The sequence below is a fragment of the Curcuma longa genome, chromosome 5, assembly GCF_044706935.1.
Source record: "Curcuma longa cultivar G26 ecotype Majalengka, Jawa Barat chromosome 5, ITB_CL_G26_1.1, whole genome shotgun sequence".
In the NCBI taxonomy this organism is placed as follows: Eukaryota; Viridiplantae; Streptophyta; class Magnoliopsida; order Zingiberales; family Zingiberaceae; genus Curcuma; species Curcuma longa.
In genome coordinates, this window is record NC_133865.1 from 7,688,052 (window position 1) to 7,703,022 (window position 14,971).

General features: G+C 34.2%; 1 protein-coding gene across 1 annotated transcript in view; it reads right to left on the reverse strand.

Annotated features, from left to right (window-relative positions):
- Window positions 1–14,971, reverse strand: part of LOC141828979 (calcium-transporting ATPase 3, endoplasmic reticulum-type) — a 38,999-nt gene that overhangs the window by 14,834 nt on the left and 9,194 nt on the right. The window contains exons 8-16 of the mRNA XM_074716374.1: window positions 14,092–14,151; window positions 13,931–14,011; window positions 10,823–10,908; window positions 10,203–10,304; window positions 9,301–9,354; window positions 8,807–8,908; window positions 7,239–7,297; window positions 5,648–5,792; window positions 2,263–2,370 (exon numbers count right to left, since the gene is read on the reverse strand). Of these exons, the coding sequence (XP_074572475.1) occupies window positions 2,263–2,370; window positions 5,648–5,792; window positions 7,239–7,297; window positions 8,807–8,908; window positions 9,301–9,354; window positions 10,203–10,304; window positions 10,823–10,908; window positions 13,931–14,011; window positions 14,092–14,151 (797 nt within the window). The remainder of the gene's footprint in view (window positions 1–2,262; window positions 2,371–5,647; window positions 5,793–7,238; window positions 7,298–8,806; window positions 8,909–9,300; window positions 9,355–10,202; window positions 10,305–10,822; window positions 10,909–13,930; window positions 14,012–14,091; window positions 14,152–14,971) is intronic.

Here is a 14,971-nt window from a genome sequence, read left to right on the forward strand (position 1 = left end):
AAAAATTATGGCGCATTGACGCAAACCCATATTGGTACAAAGCAGTAACTAGGTTTTAGCATTTATTTGTGTTGCAATGGTTATGAGTCAAGCAGCCAACAGACATCATGATAATACAGAAAAACAAATTACGAATATATACATACATATCTATTCATTCCTTTATGAAATTATCATATGAATTACCTCTTCCTCCTAAACCTAGAATATCATCCATGACTAAATTAACTGGGAAAAGTGTCCCATAGTAGCAGTTGGACCATTATCAGCCCTCCACCTATAATATTATGTTTTGGCTGAAACCAATAACGAAATATGTCAAGTTAGGGATACAACCAGCACAACTCTTTATTGTCCCTCCTCAACAAAAACTGAGTTGATTCCTTATACCGCACAGTTTGGAAAAGCAGATCAAGCTTTGGTTTTTCTTTTAGGTTGTTTTACCTCCTCTTCAATGCCACCAATTTCAAACTTTTTGATGTGTGGAATGCCGATCATGACTGCTGGACAACTCATCTTCATGTCTAACCAGTTCTGGACCACAACAGATTGTGAATCTTGCCTTATGGTGCACATGTGAGCACCATTACAATTCCCAAATGGTCAGAAATAATACTAGAGAACGTCATATAAATATAAGCTAGCACTGAACTTATGTTGGGAATGTTGATAATATTATGGCAAAATTATTCTCCCAACCCTCACCTGATTCTTTGTTCCTTCCCATTTCATCATGGTATTTTATCATACTAGTATTCTTAATTGGCTGCCAGATTTTACCACATCTGCTTGCCACCTTTACCTATCAACGAATTTCCTCAATGATTACTGTCACAGTTGGAGCATGCATCTAGACGTAGTTCCGCATCTTGAAACCCACATGTTATGAAATGCTCACTCCCTCATTCAGAACCAGATTTTAATCTATGTCGCCTGGTACATGCCATGGGACCTTGGCCACAAGAATCAATATCAGCTAATTAAAGTTGTTTCTTGATTACTCTATGTTATGCAAGATTTATGCTGCATATGACGGTAACAGATTACATTTTCAAGACAAAGTAGTTGATAGATATGATATAAGATGATGTCAAATAATTATTCAAGAATCTTACACTGTGGCATCATAAGGGAACAGAAAACTCCATTTTGAAAATCAACCCAATTCCAAGTGAAACTATCATATCAATCATTCATAACAATCAATTAAATATGTAGAGATTTGATATGAGTATTTTAAATAACAAAGCTGGCAAGAGACTTAAGAATTTAGTGACAAGTGGAGAAAAAAGACGATGGAGTGGAGAACCTAAATGGTTACATTGCCAAGGTAAATAAAAGTAAGTCAAATGTGGAAATTGCAATTTAAAGCGAAAAGCTATAGCAGATTGCAACTCGACATACTACATGGAATCAATAGACTAGAATCATGATACTCAAACCAACTAATAGAAAAGGGAATAAGGCAATTCTTACCATGTTCATGCTTCATTGACTTGTACCTAAAGATCTCACTATTTTTGGGGTCAAACCATGCAATCTGAGCAGTTCACACTGGACTAGTTGCTTAGGGATATGTATCAGTACACACTATGTACCAACCAGAGCCAATTGACACTTGAAACCGTGAGCTTGATATTCAACTACTCAATACAAGCTAAAGGAAATGTGAACAAGGGAAGAGTCTTTATGTTATGTTTTGTCTAATAGACTTACACTTAACTATCTCATTATTTTTGAGGTAAAAATATGCAATTTGGGCTTTGACACTAAACTGGGCTGTTGCTAACTGATCTCTACCAGTACACATTATGTACCAACCTGAGCCAGGACAGAGATTGGTACTAAACCACGATTTTAAACCAAGGTCACATTCGATAATTAATTCCATCACAAAAGAAAACAAAGAGAAAAAATAGAAGGTTAACAGTTACAAGCTTAAGAACCAGAACCAAAATAAATACAGGTGAAAGAGAAAACAGGAGTATGTAATCATCTTGTGGACAAGAATATTGTATGTCCAAACATGTGGCCTAAAAAGAAAATCAGAAGGGCAATGTTTTGCAGCACATTTGGAGAAAAGAAACAAATACTATTGCTAATGCAAAAGATGAACAAGTGTGCTCAAGAAGCAAGGCCTTGCCATTCTTGGCAAAAGATCATATCAGTTTGAACAGTCAAACCTTGCAGATTTTCTTCAGGTACTAAACAATTCTGTCACAATTACATTAATGCAATAATACACATTAATTTTCATATTACCTGCACTCCAGTCGCATCAAAAATCATACCCTCTGGTGCAAATGTAGTTCCAGTAACAGCATATTCATTAGTAATAGGACCACGGTGCACCGATTGGACTACACAAACCTAAATGCATTCAGAATGTTTCGATCAAATGGTATATGTATGGTTGCATAAACATTTAAGGCAAATATTGAGGCTATCAATCAGTATTTCATTTCCACAAAATGGTGGTACAAAAGATAAAAAGTAAACTGAGTAAATATCATAAATTCTTAATTATGTTCTGTAGCACATAACAAAATATTTTTTATCTATTTTCATTTTTATTGTGTTGTTTTTGCTTCTTCTTTCTTCAGATCAGCATCCAAACAAATCCATTCTACCCTCATACTTGATCTTGTACCCAAATAAAGCATACTCTTCTTGACATTAATCATGAACCAGTTGGCGGCTTTGGGCAGTTGATCCTTGAAACAAGCTATTCTACTATTACTTTTTTCTTGATTGTTGTGCTTGTGTCATAGCGAATTGTAAGATGGAGTTGGGTTCTTCTCAGTTGGAGCATGCAAATATATTGAAAGCATTAACATCAAATAAAAAGGAATTGCTCCTGAGAACTAATACTAATAGGCATGTTAAACCATATGAACATACTTAGTCATATGCTTAAATTGAGCTGAACCGAGTAAATATATTGATATATCAACATCAAAGCAGAAGGAATTGCTCCTGGAAGCTTACTAAGGCATGTTGACAAATCTAGTGGTGTGATTCCTTTGCCAGAATACAGAGTCATATGCTTAAGTTAAGTTGATGCTTGGTTACTGTACAAACCAGCTTGTTTAGCAAGTCGACCCAGCATCCCTCTAAGCACAATTTGAACTTCAGAACATAGTGCCAGTGGCATTAGCATTGCTGACTAGAATCAATGGCATAGAAAAAACATATAGCTAATACCCAAATAAGCAAGACTTTGGGCATGCAGTCTTGATGTCTAGTTCTGATGAGTTGGGTTAAAACACAAGATATACGCTGGTTCAGTCTTGTATCAACATATGAAACAATATACAGGCAGAAGCAGAAGCACAAGAGGAGACAAGAGAAACAAGGGAACAGACTATTTGGGGCTCCTAGCTAAGCATGGAGCCTGAGAATGTACAGGAGTGCAGCCCATTAATGCCCAATAAGTTCACCACAGCCAATAACCCTCTTGCTCACTTGTGTAGTGGCCCTTCCCATTGATGGCGATTTCCTAGTGTTGTCACAGGGTGCCACATCAGCCATCTCCTCCTTCAGTATTACCCCTTCAGTGTCCATCTCAGATTCTACAACTCTCTCATCAAAGGTCACACTCACACCAGGGCAGATCTGGCCATGGCGAACTCACAGCTGCTTTCCCCTGCATCCGAGTCCCCATCACCCACACTATCTTCAACATCAAAGGCCTCCTCACCCCTGAGGGATTCCTAGAAGAGAGAGAGGGAATCTTCTAGTGGTCAAGCATTTATATTTTAAAGACAAGGGTGTTCATTCGAGGTGGCTATTTACTGCTTGTTTCTTTTAAGTATATCTTGTGCATGATTAATTATGTCAAATACATAATATGAGAGGATTATGAACTTGTTTTGAAAGGGAGACATCAAACATAACTATTTGAAATTTATATAAACAAGAGAAATAAAATTAATTTCTCTATCCTGTTTCATAGAATTATATCTTGTTTAGAATTTATGCATGTGGTAAAATACACGAGGATTTAAAATTATCTCTATAACTATTACTTTTAGATGCTTAATTTTATATTGTTTGCCCTTATTTGATACTCTTATTTTTCTAACTGCTCCTATGACATTTGTAGATGATAAATTGAATTAATATAAGTGAGAGCAAAGCCTAGAACAATTCCTTTTTTAACAAAAACAAAGTATAAATCCTTATGGGAATATGAGGCATAACTAAAGTGTAGTTACTTATATCAAAATAAAAGAACAATTTATGACATACCATTATTGTGAAGCATCGGCTACGCACTATAGATGGACCTTGGACTCATTCTTTGCCTGGTAGAGGAGCATTATAATATGACCTTACTGAGTGGAATATGGGTTGTTCACCTATATATGAGATGTATTTCATTATTGAGAGGATTACAAGTCATTCACGTTTCTATGTGAAATAAATTTATTTTTACAAAGTGGATTGTGAATCATTCGCCCTTATTTGAGATGCATTTTTATTGAGGTGGGTTCAAGACCTTCACCCCTCTATACAAAAATATATTCATCTTCAAATAAGAGAAAGATAAATAATCCAGGTGTCTGGGCTTCGCTCAACTAATCTTGGACATCGATGGTCATTCCCCACTATTCACCTACCAAGTAAATCTGAAACACAACTTATACACACTTAGAGGTTGACTTCTAAAATAGTCGTCCCTATTAGGATTCGAACCCTGATCCTTATTAGGAACAAACTTAAAATGATATGACGTAAACTTACTAAAAAGGAAAATATACTAGAAAATTGTGATGAGCTATTCAGTGGCTTCTTCTTCTTTGATAAAAGATGTTCAAGAGCTCTACCCTTCTAAAGCTATTATCAAGTTAAGAAAACATTCATTAAACTTGTGCACTCTTGACTTGAAGAAAACTCTTGTTGAGTTGTATTGCTAGTGCATTCCAAATTGTGAAGCTGTTTCATGAATCATCGCAATCATCACATAGCTCTCGCTCGCAAAAGAATTTCATTTTACTTTTATAATTTTCTTTCACTTCTTTACTTGTAAAAATATAACTATAGCTATCAGATAATAAATTGAATTAGAAATTTAAAGAAACAAGCAAAAAATATCATTACTAGAATTTATCCAACCAAAAGTGTCAATATAATCCCGTACTCATTCACATGATCATCACGGGAGAGATTATGAGTGTTGGATTTCTCAAAACGATATATTTCAACTATCTCACCAAACATTGCACGAGATTTAAATTCATGCTCTGGACTAATACAAGATGGAGGCATTATAAACTTATGGTTTGTCCCCAAATTGTTACAACCTGATTCATTTAACTTAATGCACGTCATTCATTCAGGCATTGTACACTTTGACTTATGACAAATTAAATAAAAATTAATCATAGCATAAGCTCCTAGCAGTACAACAACCAACATGGTCACTTGATTTTCTTGTATTATTGTCCAAGTTCGGTTAGATGTAGGGATAAAGTTAACCACATTTTCTTGGTTTTTCATGGATGATGATAAGACAATGCATCAAACCAAAGGGAAAGAACACAATGTTAAAAATTTACAGCAATATTCAAAAGCTATTGAATAAAGAATAAATTTGAAAATAGAAAAAATGATAGAAGCAACTCAAAAGTGTCTGCTGGATTACCTTTGAGACAGACATCATATTGGTAGTAAGAGTGCCAGTTTTATCACTACAAATTACTGTGGTGCACCCTAGTGTTTCTACAGAAGGCAATGACCTCACAATAGCATTAAGCCGTGCCATTCTTTTTGTTCCAAGAGCTAAGCATCTAAATGAACACCATGTATAGTCAATATATAATAAGAAAACTATTAAACACAGTTTATGAAATTAAGTGCCAGCTTCCAGATCTTGAGGACAACAAAAAGAAACATTTAAGCAAAATAGGACATGTACCGACATGAATATCCAATAATTTAAAAGAATATATGAATTTTGTATAACAAACAACATTAAATTCATAAGAATTTAGTTTGGGTTTTTCAGCATCACAAATTAAATTCGTCTTTTAGAAATTGATATGCTAGTCACTACTCAATTATCTCAGAAATCATAGAGATAGTTGCAAAATAGTTCATGGAGAAAGCAAAAACGTAACCATAGACATGTTGATATTCTTATTTTCCATAATTTCTCAAATTAAATAATGTTAGGCTACTTTACCAGCTAGTTTGAATCCCTTCATATGCCAAAAACCAAATGATCTAAATAGGGCTTGCATGGGATCCTTCACTAGCTTGATATTTTCCTCCCATTTTATCTCCATTTCCATCCGCATAGTTTTCCTTTTCCACGTCTTCCTAGATCAATTACCTTATAGCTAAATTCTCAATGAAGCGAAAAAGAAAAGTGAGTTTTGCTAATGTTGCAACCCTTGGGGCTTATGAGCTGATAAATTGTTAAGGACATAAGCTACCTCAGCTTGACTATCAATAGCATAAAACAATTGTAGTGCTGCTTCTCATCAGTCCACTAGTGACATTCTGATAATCAAGCATCCAAATTTATGAATAAAAGACTAACTCGTCGTAAATTTTGTTAAACTGGAAAAAGCATTTTTCTCAGCTGATCTAGTTCTCAGCTCAACAATAATCCTATTTGGTTTGAGCTTTTCAAAATACTGAGCTTTAGTAGACAATAAGAAACAAAGAAATCGTAGTCAACATGCGCATGCAACCTTGTGAGAAAACCCCAATCCTTATAGTCTGCTTCACATAAATTTTTCAACAAGGATAACTCACTATTGTTTGAAACTGGTGGTAGCTGATAAAGGAAACATATTTAAGTTGTTCAGATTAGAATTTCTACTGATTAGCTTACAACTGGAAAACCAATATTATCACATTTTACTCATCATGTGCTAGAGGCTAGCTAGCCAATGCCACCTTTGCAGGCTGCACTAAGAAAGGTCTATTAAATCAAGGTGGCCCGAGAAAAGAAAAGCCAATAGTTTTTCTAACATCATTTTTGGTGTATACAAGCAAAATTTCACTTTGTTGCTTTAACTAGTAAAAAAGCATACAGGAGCTTAACTGCAGGTCAGTATCTTCAATCTGCATATTAGTCTTGTGAAATTTCAATATTTGTTGCATTTTGTATAGGGCAAAAATGTTTATTATCATTTTCTGAGAGATACCAGCATCACAGAATTATCACTATACAAGTACTGTATAAGAGAACTAAGGTACAGATTTCAGCTCAATGGATCACTCACGTGGTAACAACAGCTGGAAGCCCCTCTGGAATGGCAGCAACAGCAAGAGCAACTGCAATCTGAATGAAGCAACAACTAGCTTCAAAATAAAAGAGGGGAATAAAGCACAATCATCGAATACTAGTGTGGCTAATCTTGAACGTAAAGTTAAAATACTAATCTGGACCTCCATAGCTCCACTCAAAGTTAAAATACTAGTGTGGCTAATCTTTCTGACAGAGTAAATACCAAAAGCAGGCTGTCAAGAAAGGGTATTCATCTCCTGGACACAAACTGATGTTTTTGCTCAGATGGGATTCACCAATTTTAGGAAAGAGCCACCATCTACTTTTTTAAGGTAGACCACCTGTTGAAGGACGGGTTCTAGACAGAAAAACTCAAAATTCAATATAGCAAGCCCATTCACCATCCAATCCTAGTGTGATTGGAACCATAAGGCATCTAAACATATGGCAAAACCTCATATTACCCAACACTGTGTTGTGGCTGTCTAGATGTGAAGTAGCAAGAAAGAAATGATGTGTTTGATATGTTATGTCCATAGGTACCATTCAACTCTGCATTTTTCAGTCTCATTGAAATAACTGTTTTCCCTTTAAGTACTGTTCCTTTAGTATTCACCATTTTCAGCTTAGGGGTTTGCTCCATGCCGTCTTGCTTATTTCTTTAACTTTTCCTTCTTTTTTTCTTATGTGTTTTCTTCAATAGTTATCTATATATACATCCATGAAGCTATACATAAAAGAAAAAGTGAACCCGGAACAGGAAGGAATACTCACTAGGTTCTCACTAAAGGTGAGTAACGACTCCTATGTTTTCTGGTCACAACAGGAACAAATTTCTTGTTGAATATTAAAATCTTATGCATTAAAAATGCTCCAGTCTCACTGGAGTTGCACATTTAACTTGAATCGCTAGGTTCTCACTAGTGATGCAAGGATTCAGAAGCCAGTGTATCCACGAGGTTACAAGCACTATCCAGAGTGCTCATTTCAACCGCGACTGACAACAAAACATAATTATGATGGACTAATCCCTATCTAACTTGGTTTGTATGCCTGACAAAGGGCATTTAGACAACTCTCTGTGACTATTCAAGATCCAATACCATTCACCAAACCTCTAACAAGAAACTGGCTAACAATGAAATATATTTGTAATGGAATGAGATATGATTTATTTATTTAGTAATTTTGCACTACAATAGATTTGTTGCAGCTTGTTGGCTCCCACATGTCAAAATGATATCTAGCTAGGTCCATTGACTTTGGGCATGGGTAATTTAGTATCTTGAACTTTTTGGAGCAAAAAGGCTCAGGCACAAATATGTATTTTTAGGGGAAAGCTCCAAAAATAGAAAAGTTTGAGAGAAGCATAATTTTTAGAATAAAGAATGTGTGCTCTAGCTTTTATGCTTTTCCATTCAAAATTTTATGGAATGATGGCATCTAGAATATAATTCAGAAAATAGATAAATAAACATGAAAATATATTTGTGATTTTCCACATTCAAGAGAATAATATAATATACAATTAATGTGTTATAATTAATGAAAATAAAGTTGTACCTTGAAATAGTGAATAGCACCTCGCATAATTCCACCATGGGAAGGATCATGGAAATGCCCAATATTAACAACCCATACTAGGATACAAATTCCTGCAATTACCTAAGAAGAATAATATATATTACCTTAGAACGAACCCAACTAATGTAGATACAGAACTAAGGCTCTCAATTGTGACCAACATAAGTCAATGAATATTTGAGATTATGCATGAGTATCATCACAAAGTTAGAAAATTTCTGCAATTATGCTAGAGAATGGAGAAATTGTTCCATACTTCCACGGAAAAATATAAGGAAACCATAGTATCACAATTTGAGAAAACATATACTAGATTGAGCATGTTTTTAATAAATGTTGTCCTGCTATATTATTGCATTTTCCACACTATATAGCAGTATAGCACCAGTCTTGGGCATCAATTGTAACACATTTTTGAATGGTCTGATAATTCAATATTTATATAATATGATAAATGTAATAACAGAAAATACCTTGGCCAAAAATGTTCCAAATTCATCAAGTTTCTTCTTTAAAGGTGTTGTTTCCTGCAAAACCATTTCAATTTTATCATGCAAATCAACTATCATGAACATATACTCATCAGGGAATGTGTTGGATTTAACTAGTACATATTGTGGCTCTTAAATTTGTTTAATTCATAGAATGTTAATTCCTCTAACTAAATTAAGCAGATAAATTTTTTAAGCCACAATTATGACTCCATTTGAGTAGGAACAGCAAGAAATTGATTGATGATCCTGCATATTAATTGGATCTATCAATTTCTGGTTCCATTAGCTAAATAACCAAGTTATTGGTGAGAGATAAGCTTATTTATTCTATCATTTCTAAACCTACCAATCACAGGCTATGCGGTGAAGAGAAAGATAACATGTTCCATAAAATAAATAGGGTATGTATATTAAATTAACATTTTCCTTAATTTTACATTTCCTTTTCATCACATCACCTTTTGTTTTGTTTTTCTTAACACAACCTCTTCAATTGCTCCTCTCCTTATTAATTTTTTCACATGTTTTCTAATAACCAGTGATCTTAATTTCATTTCGTTTTAGCAAATCCTTCAAGATCAGAAAATAACAAATGAGCATCCAACATGTTTTCTCAGACTAAATTTAAGAGTAAAAGCATTCGGATTAATATAAATATGATGAACCACAATAACATGATAGTCCCAACTATTTGTGATCTCTTCAAGACAACATTTTTTACCCCTATTAATTTTTATGTAAGATCATATCTTCATATACTAGGATTATCCATCCCATCTTGGTATATTACGGCTTCTTTTATCTCTGCCTGCCCATCATCCACCAGGAATAAAATATATATATATCAGTGCATGGAAGTAAAAGAACTAAAAGATTCATACATCATTGGTCCTTAACATTGCATCGCGTATGCTTCCCATTGCTGTGTTAGATCCAATACCAACTACAATAGCTCTCGCTCTACCAACAACGACAACAGTACCCTGCACATCAAATACAAGATTTAGTCAAATACTAATGTATATTGTAAGACAAAATAAGGTAAAGATTTGCATAGTTTAATTGAGGGAAAATGCATACAGCAAGCCCAGGGTTCAAAGTACTTGAGAAATCTTTCAGTGACTTTATTTCATTTTATTTCTTTCCTAGTTTCTTTCCCTCGCAAGTACACCCTAAGCTGGGCTGGTGGATAGATGAGGGGAAGAAGAGAAAAATCACAAAATTGTAATAGAGCATGAAGCTCTCGCGTATATTTTTTACCATCCATCCTCTTATCTTACCATCCAAGTAAACTTAACTTAAGCAAACCAAATTTCATGGCAAAGCTTATTCTACAGACGATTCTCCTATAAATAAAATATGTCAAATTAAGCGTAGTATCACAGAATGTTTAAACATTGCAAGATACTAAAGGGAAAAACAAATATATCAACTTCGGGGAATATAAAGGCTGTTAAATAGAAGCAAAGACAGAGAATGAGGATATAGAAAATAATCATACTGAAAAAAGGATGTTTGTCTTGTCTTGATATACAGCATTAGTTGCCACAGTGGGTTCAAGGTCTTTCGCCACTGAGCAGCTCTCACCTATATATTAAAGAATTGAAAAACACTGAAGGTTACAAGTCCAACTCCAGAAATGCACATGCTTACAAATGCCACTTTGTACATTTTGCAAATGGTTTACAATAATACAAATTAAATAGAGAGCATGAAAAGAAATTTTACAACCATATTTAGAAGCAAGGCAACAACTAAGACGCTGCAAGTGCTATATAAATGGTGCCATGGTGTGAAATTGAATATGAACTTCATGCAACACCCTAAAGCAAAGAATAGGACTCACAATATTGAATACCACTAGATAACAAGACATGAACAGAGTTGATTAGAAATATGATTAATAAAGATATGATTAACATGGCATGACCTGAATAGTCATCCTTAAGCTAGTAAATAAAAAGAAGATAGTGGACCAATGTTGAATATCCTACACCTTCCATTATTAAATTCCCTAAAGGTGCACTAATTTGTCAGTGAAGTACTAACACTTCGAACAAAACAAAAAAACCCATCTTTGATAGCATTACACATCATCAGCTATAAAGTCACCACACTTATGCAGTTTATAAGCCAGAGATTCTATATTTTAATTACTAGTGAAAAACTACATGGTACATGTATTAAGAATCTGGCAAAGTGACATTGCACATGGCAAAATGCAAGATGAGTTTACATTAGACTAAATTTGGCATTTTGCTGAAAATGTAAGAACATCTGAGGATAAAAATTTTGGATGAAATTTTGTTCCAAGACTAGATCAAATAACTAAAAGTGATGAGGAAAATCTTGTCAATTCACAAAAGCTAACTCAAATAATAGAAGAATATCCCCTGGAAAACCAATAGAGGTTCAACAGACTTGGGCTGTTTGCATAGAGAACTATTTTAAGTCCACATCCAGGCAAGGACAACAAAATAAAAAAGTAAAGAACTGAAGAAAGGAATACAGCACATGAGACCAAAGTTGAACAGAAAAATGACTACAATGAGATCAGTTGGACTATGTTATACTAAGAAAATACAACATCATATGCAAGTAATGCGACAAACAGAAACAGCCTCAAAACCATAAATCCAAGAAAGAAAGTTAAAAAATCTACGATAAATTTGATAGGAAACAAAATTTTGGAAAATCAAAGCAAAAACAAAGATCTGGATTTGTCTTATCCAAAGTTATAATCCATTATCAGTAGAATGAGAAATAGGTTCGAACATTCATAAAAAGAAACATGGTCTTTCAACATTTTCTTTGAAACATGGTTAAAAATCTTTTACCGATAACTTTTCATAATTAAATCAACATTTTTTACTAATACTTTTATGTTCTAGTGACTATAATTAGATTCCATATTGAGAGTTATCTGAATGACATTCCACTGTTTAATGAAGTGCCTTAAATTCGAAGTTCCTCTAGCCAAGAAAATTAGGTGCACTGAGGAATGGACCACAGGTGAAAATACATAGTATTATACTATTATTAAAGAGAAGAAAAGAGCATCAATCTTCTTAGAAGGAAAAGAGAGAACATTTTTTCAGTTTAAACTTGATTACGTAATATTCATGTTAACATTTCATATATATAGCCAACTTTTATTAGTTAGTCACAAATAATCTGGTTTTACAGAATTCAATATTAAAGTTAATTATATGCATTATTTAAAATAATATTATTTATTCCTTTTATTGCTGGTAGGAGAAAAAGCATATATCAACAACAGACTCACAAATTCTCTGCTGCATTGGCCTTCGTAATTGCAATGCCTTTTATGCTATGTCTATATGCATGGATTTTTGAAGCAGCAATAACATCCAGCTTCATTTAAACTAATCCATAGTGATTATTATCCATCAACTTTTTCACATAACATCTTCAATTATTGCTCTTCTGGATGTAAATCATCACTTTTCACACACTATACCATGTATTAGAAAAATGCAAGCATCTTGATTAGGATAGATTCTAAAAGTTGAAACCCTCCCCTTTTTTCCAAATTTCTATTTTTCAATTGTTTCCTTAATTGATCCTAATTACCCAATCTGATCCAACCAGTCTTGTGACTAGCTTTCTCTATCGAGCAGCCTTTCGAATGTCAAGCTCACATCAGTTGTTATTCTTCATAACAATTTCATTGGTAAAAATAATTATAAGGATATCCCATAATTTCCCAAAATACCTTCCCAGCCGCAGGAAAGTTGATAAAATTTGTCTGAGAGCACAGGAAGAAGCACAGTTCATTCACTAAAGAATATAATATCTAGTTTTACAAGAACAATCAGTGGAAGAACTTGCATATAAACAAATATTCCTATCTGCAAATAGTGTGGTTCATACTTTTCAGGTTGGGTTGCACGATCAAAGCATCTCAAGGATTGAAACTGACTGACTGAGGTGCCTGTGTTGATTATGCCAACAAGTATCATGTGTTATCAAAACTAATTCAGTTGACTAGCAACACAATGTTAATCTGTACAATTCTAGCCAGGGATTGAAACAGGTAGATGTCTTCTCTTCTTTTTCTTCCTCTGCATCTCTTTTCTTCTTCTACCTCTAATTCACCATGTGTTGGCACTTCAGCATGATATGAAACCATATCATTGAAGACCAAATCTTTGGCACAAGATTTTAAACCATTGCATATAAGGAACCAAAGTGATACACACAACAAATCTAGAATAAAGGAAAATACAAAGAATTGGATTATAACACCAAACATATACATTAACCAAATCATTTAGATGTACTTGATCAAATTTAACTAAAGAGGTCCTGCAGACAAGCATGATCATGTACTGAAGGTAACAACTATTCAACATGTAAAGAAAAAAAAGTTGAGCATAATCATAACCTAGAAATTTGTCTTTATTAGCAATAACAACAGGCATATATTCATTATACGTAACAAGATGCGATTAGCACAAACTTGTAAAGAACATCGTGTAACAGTTTACCTATATAATCCCAGAGGTCTTAAAATTGTTCTAACCAAACGCAAGGAAAATCATCAAAATAATTAGTCTGCAAATTCAGACAAGAAGAAACTAGGTACCAGTGAGAATTGCCTGATCAACACGTAATTGGCTGCTGAGCATCTCCACCATTCTCAGATCAGCAGGGACCTTGCATCCCACTACAAGAGGGAAAAAAAACTACCTCTAATCATGCAAATTATGAACCTAGCACCATAAAATAGATATTGGATCAGCATACCTCCTACTTCAACAATATCTCCAGGAACAAGTTCTGTGGCCGGTAATATTGAAAAGCAACCTATAAACAGAACCAAACCAAGTTCACAGTACCGTTCTTTCATACTAATAAATTAAGGCCAAGTGACAAACAAAGAGAAAGAAATAATGCTTGATTCACCTTAAGTCCCTTCACTTGAGATAGAAAGAGAAAGAGTGGAAGAGGGAGATAAAAAAATGAAGAGAGGAAAAAGTAAACAAATTTTGTTCTTTATGTTCAGTTTATGTTGACAGATAGAAAACGGGAGGAAAAAGAGAAAGTTGTTGATTTAGGGAAAAGTTATTAAGGTTAACTGGCCCATTTAGTGCCCCCCCCCCCCCCCCTCTTCCCCCTTAGGAATATTACCTTATTCTAACTATACATATACAACCTTGTGTATTGGAAATATCAAGCCGTGCCGAGATTTCAGTCCCGGACCGGAACGATATAGTTTCGGTACCGTATCATGTTGTGTCGGTATAGTTTCGGTATTTTTAAAATATAAAATATGTTAATTAAAAATAAAAATTTTAATCTAGATATTTTTAATTAAGTCTATTTAAATTATCCCAACTATAGTTAGGAGTTAATTAACATTATTAACCTATTAAACCTAAGTTTTAAAAAAATCACCACCACGACCAGGGCACGCATGGGCCGCTCTACCGGGGCACGCGCAATGCCTCCAGACAGTATCCTGACCGGAACACAAGTAGCTAAAGTCATAGCTCTGTGCCTTTGCACTGGCAATTGACATGATCACTACAATTTGCTTCTTACTCTTCTATGATATTAGATTGCCTAATAAAAGAGCACAATAGCTCAATGCAGATCACCTATATATGAGAGAATTAGCTCAAAC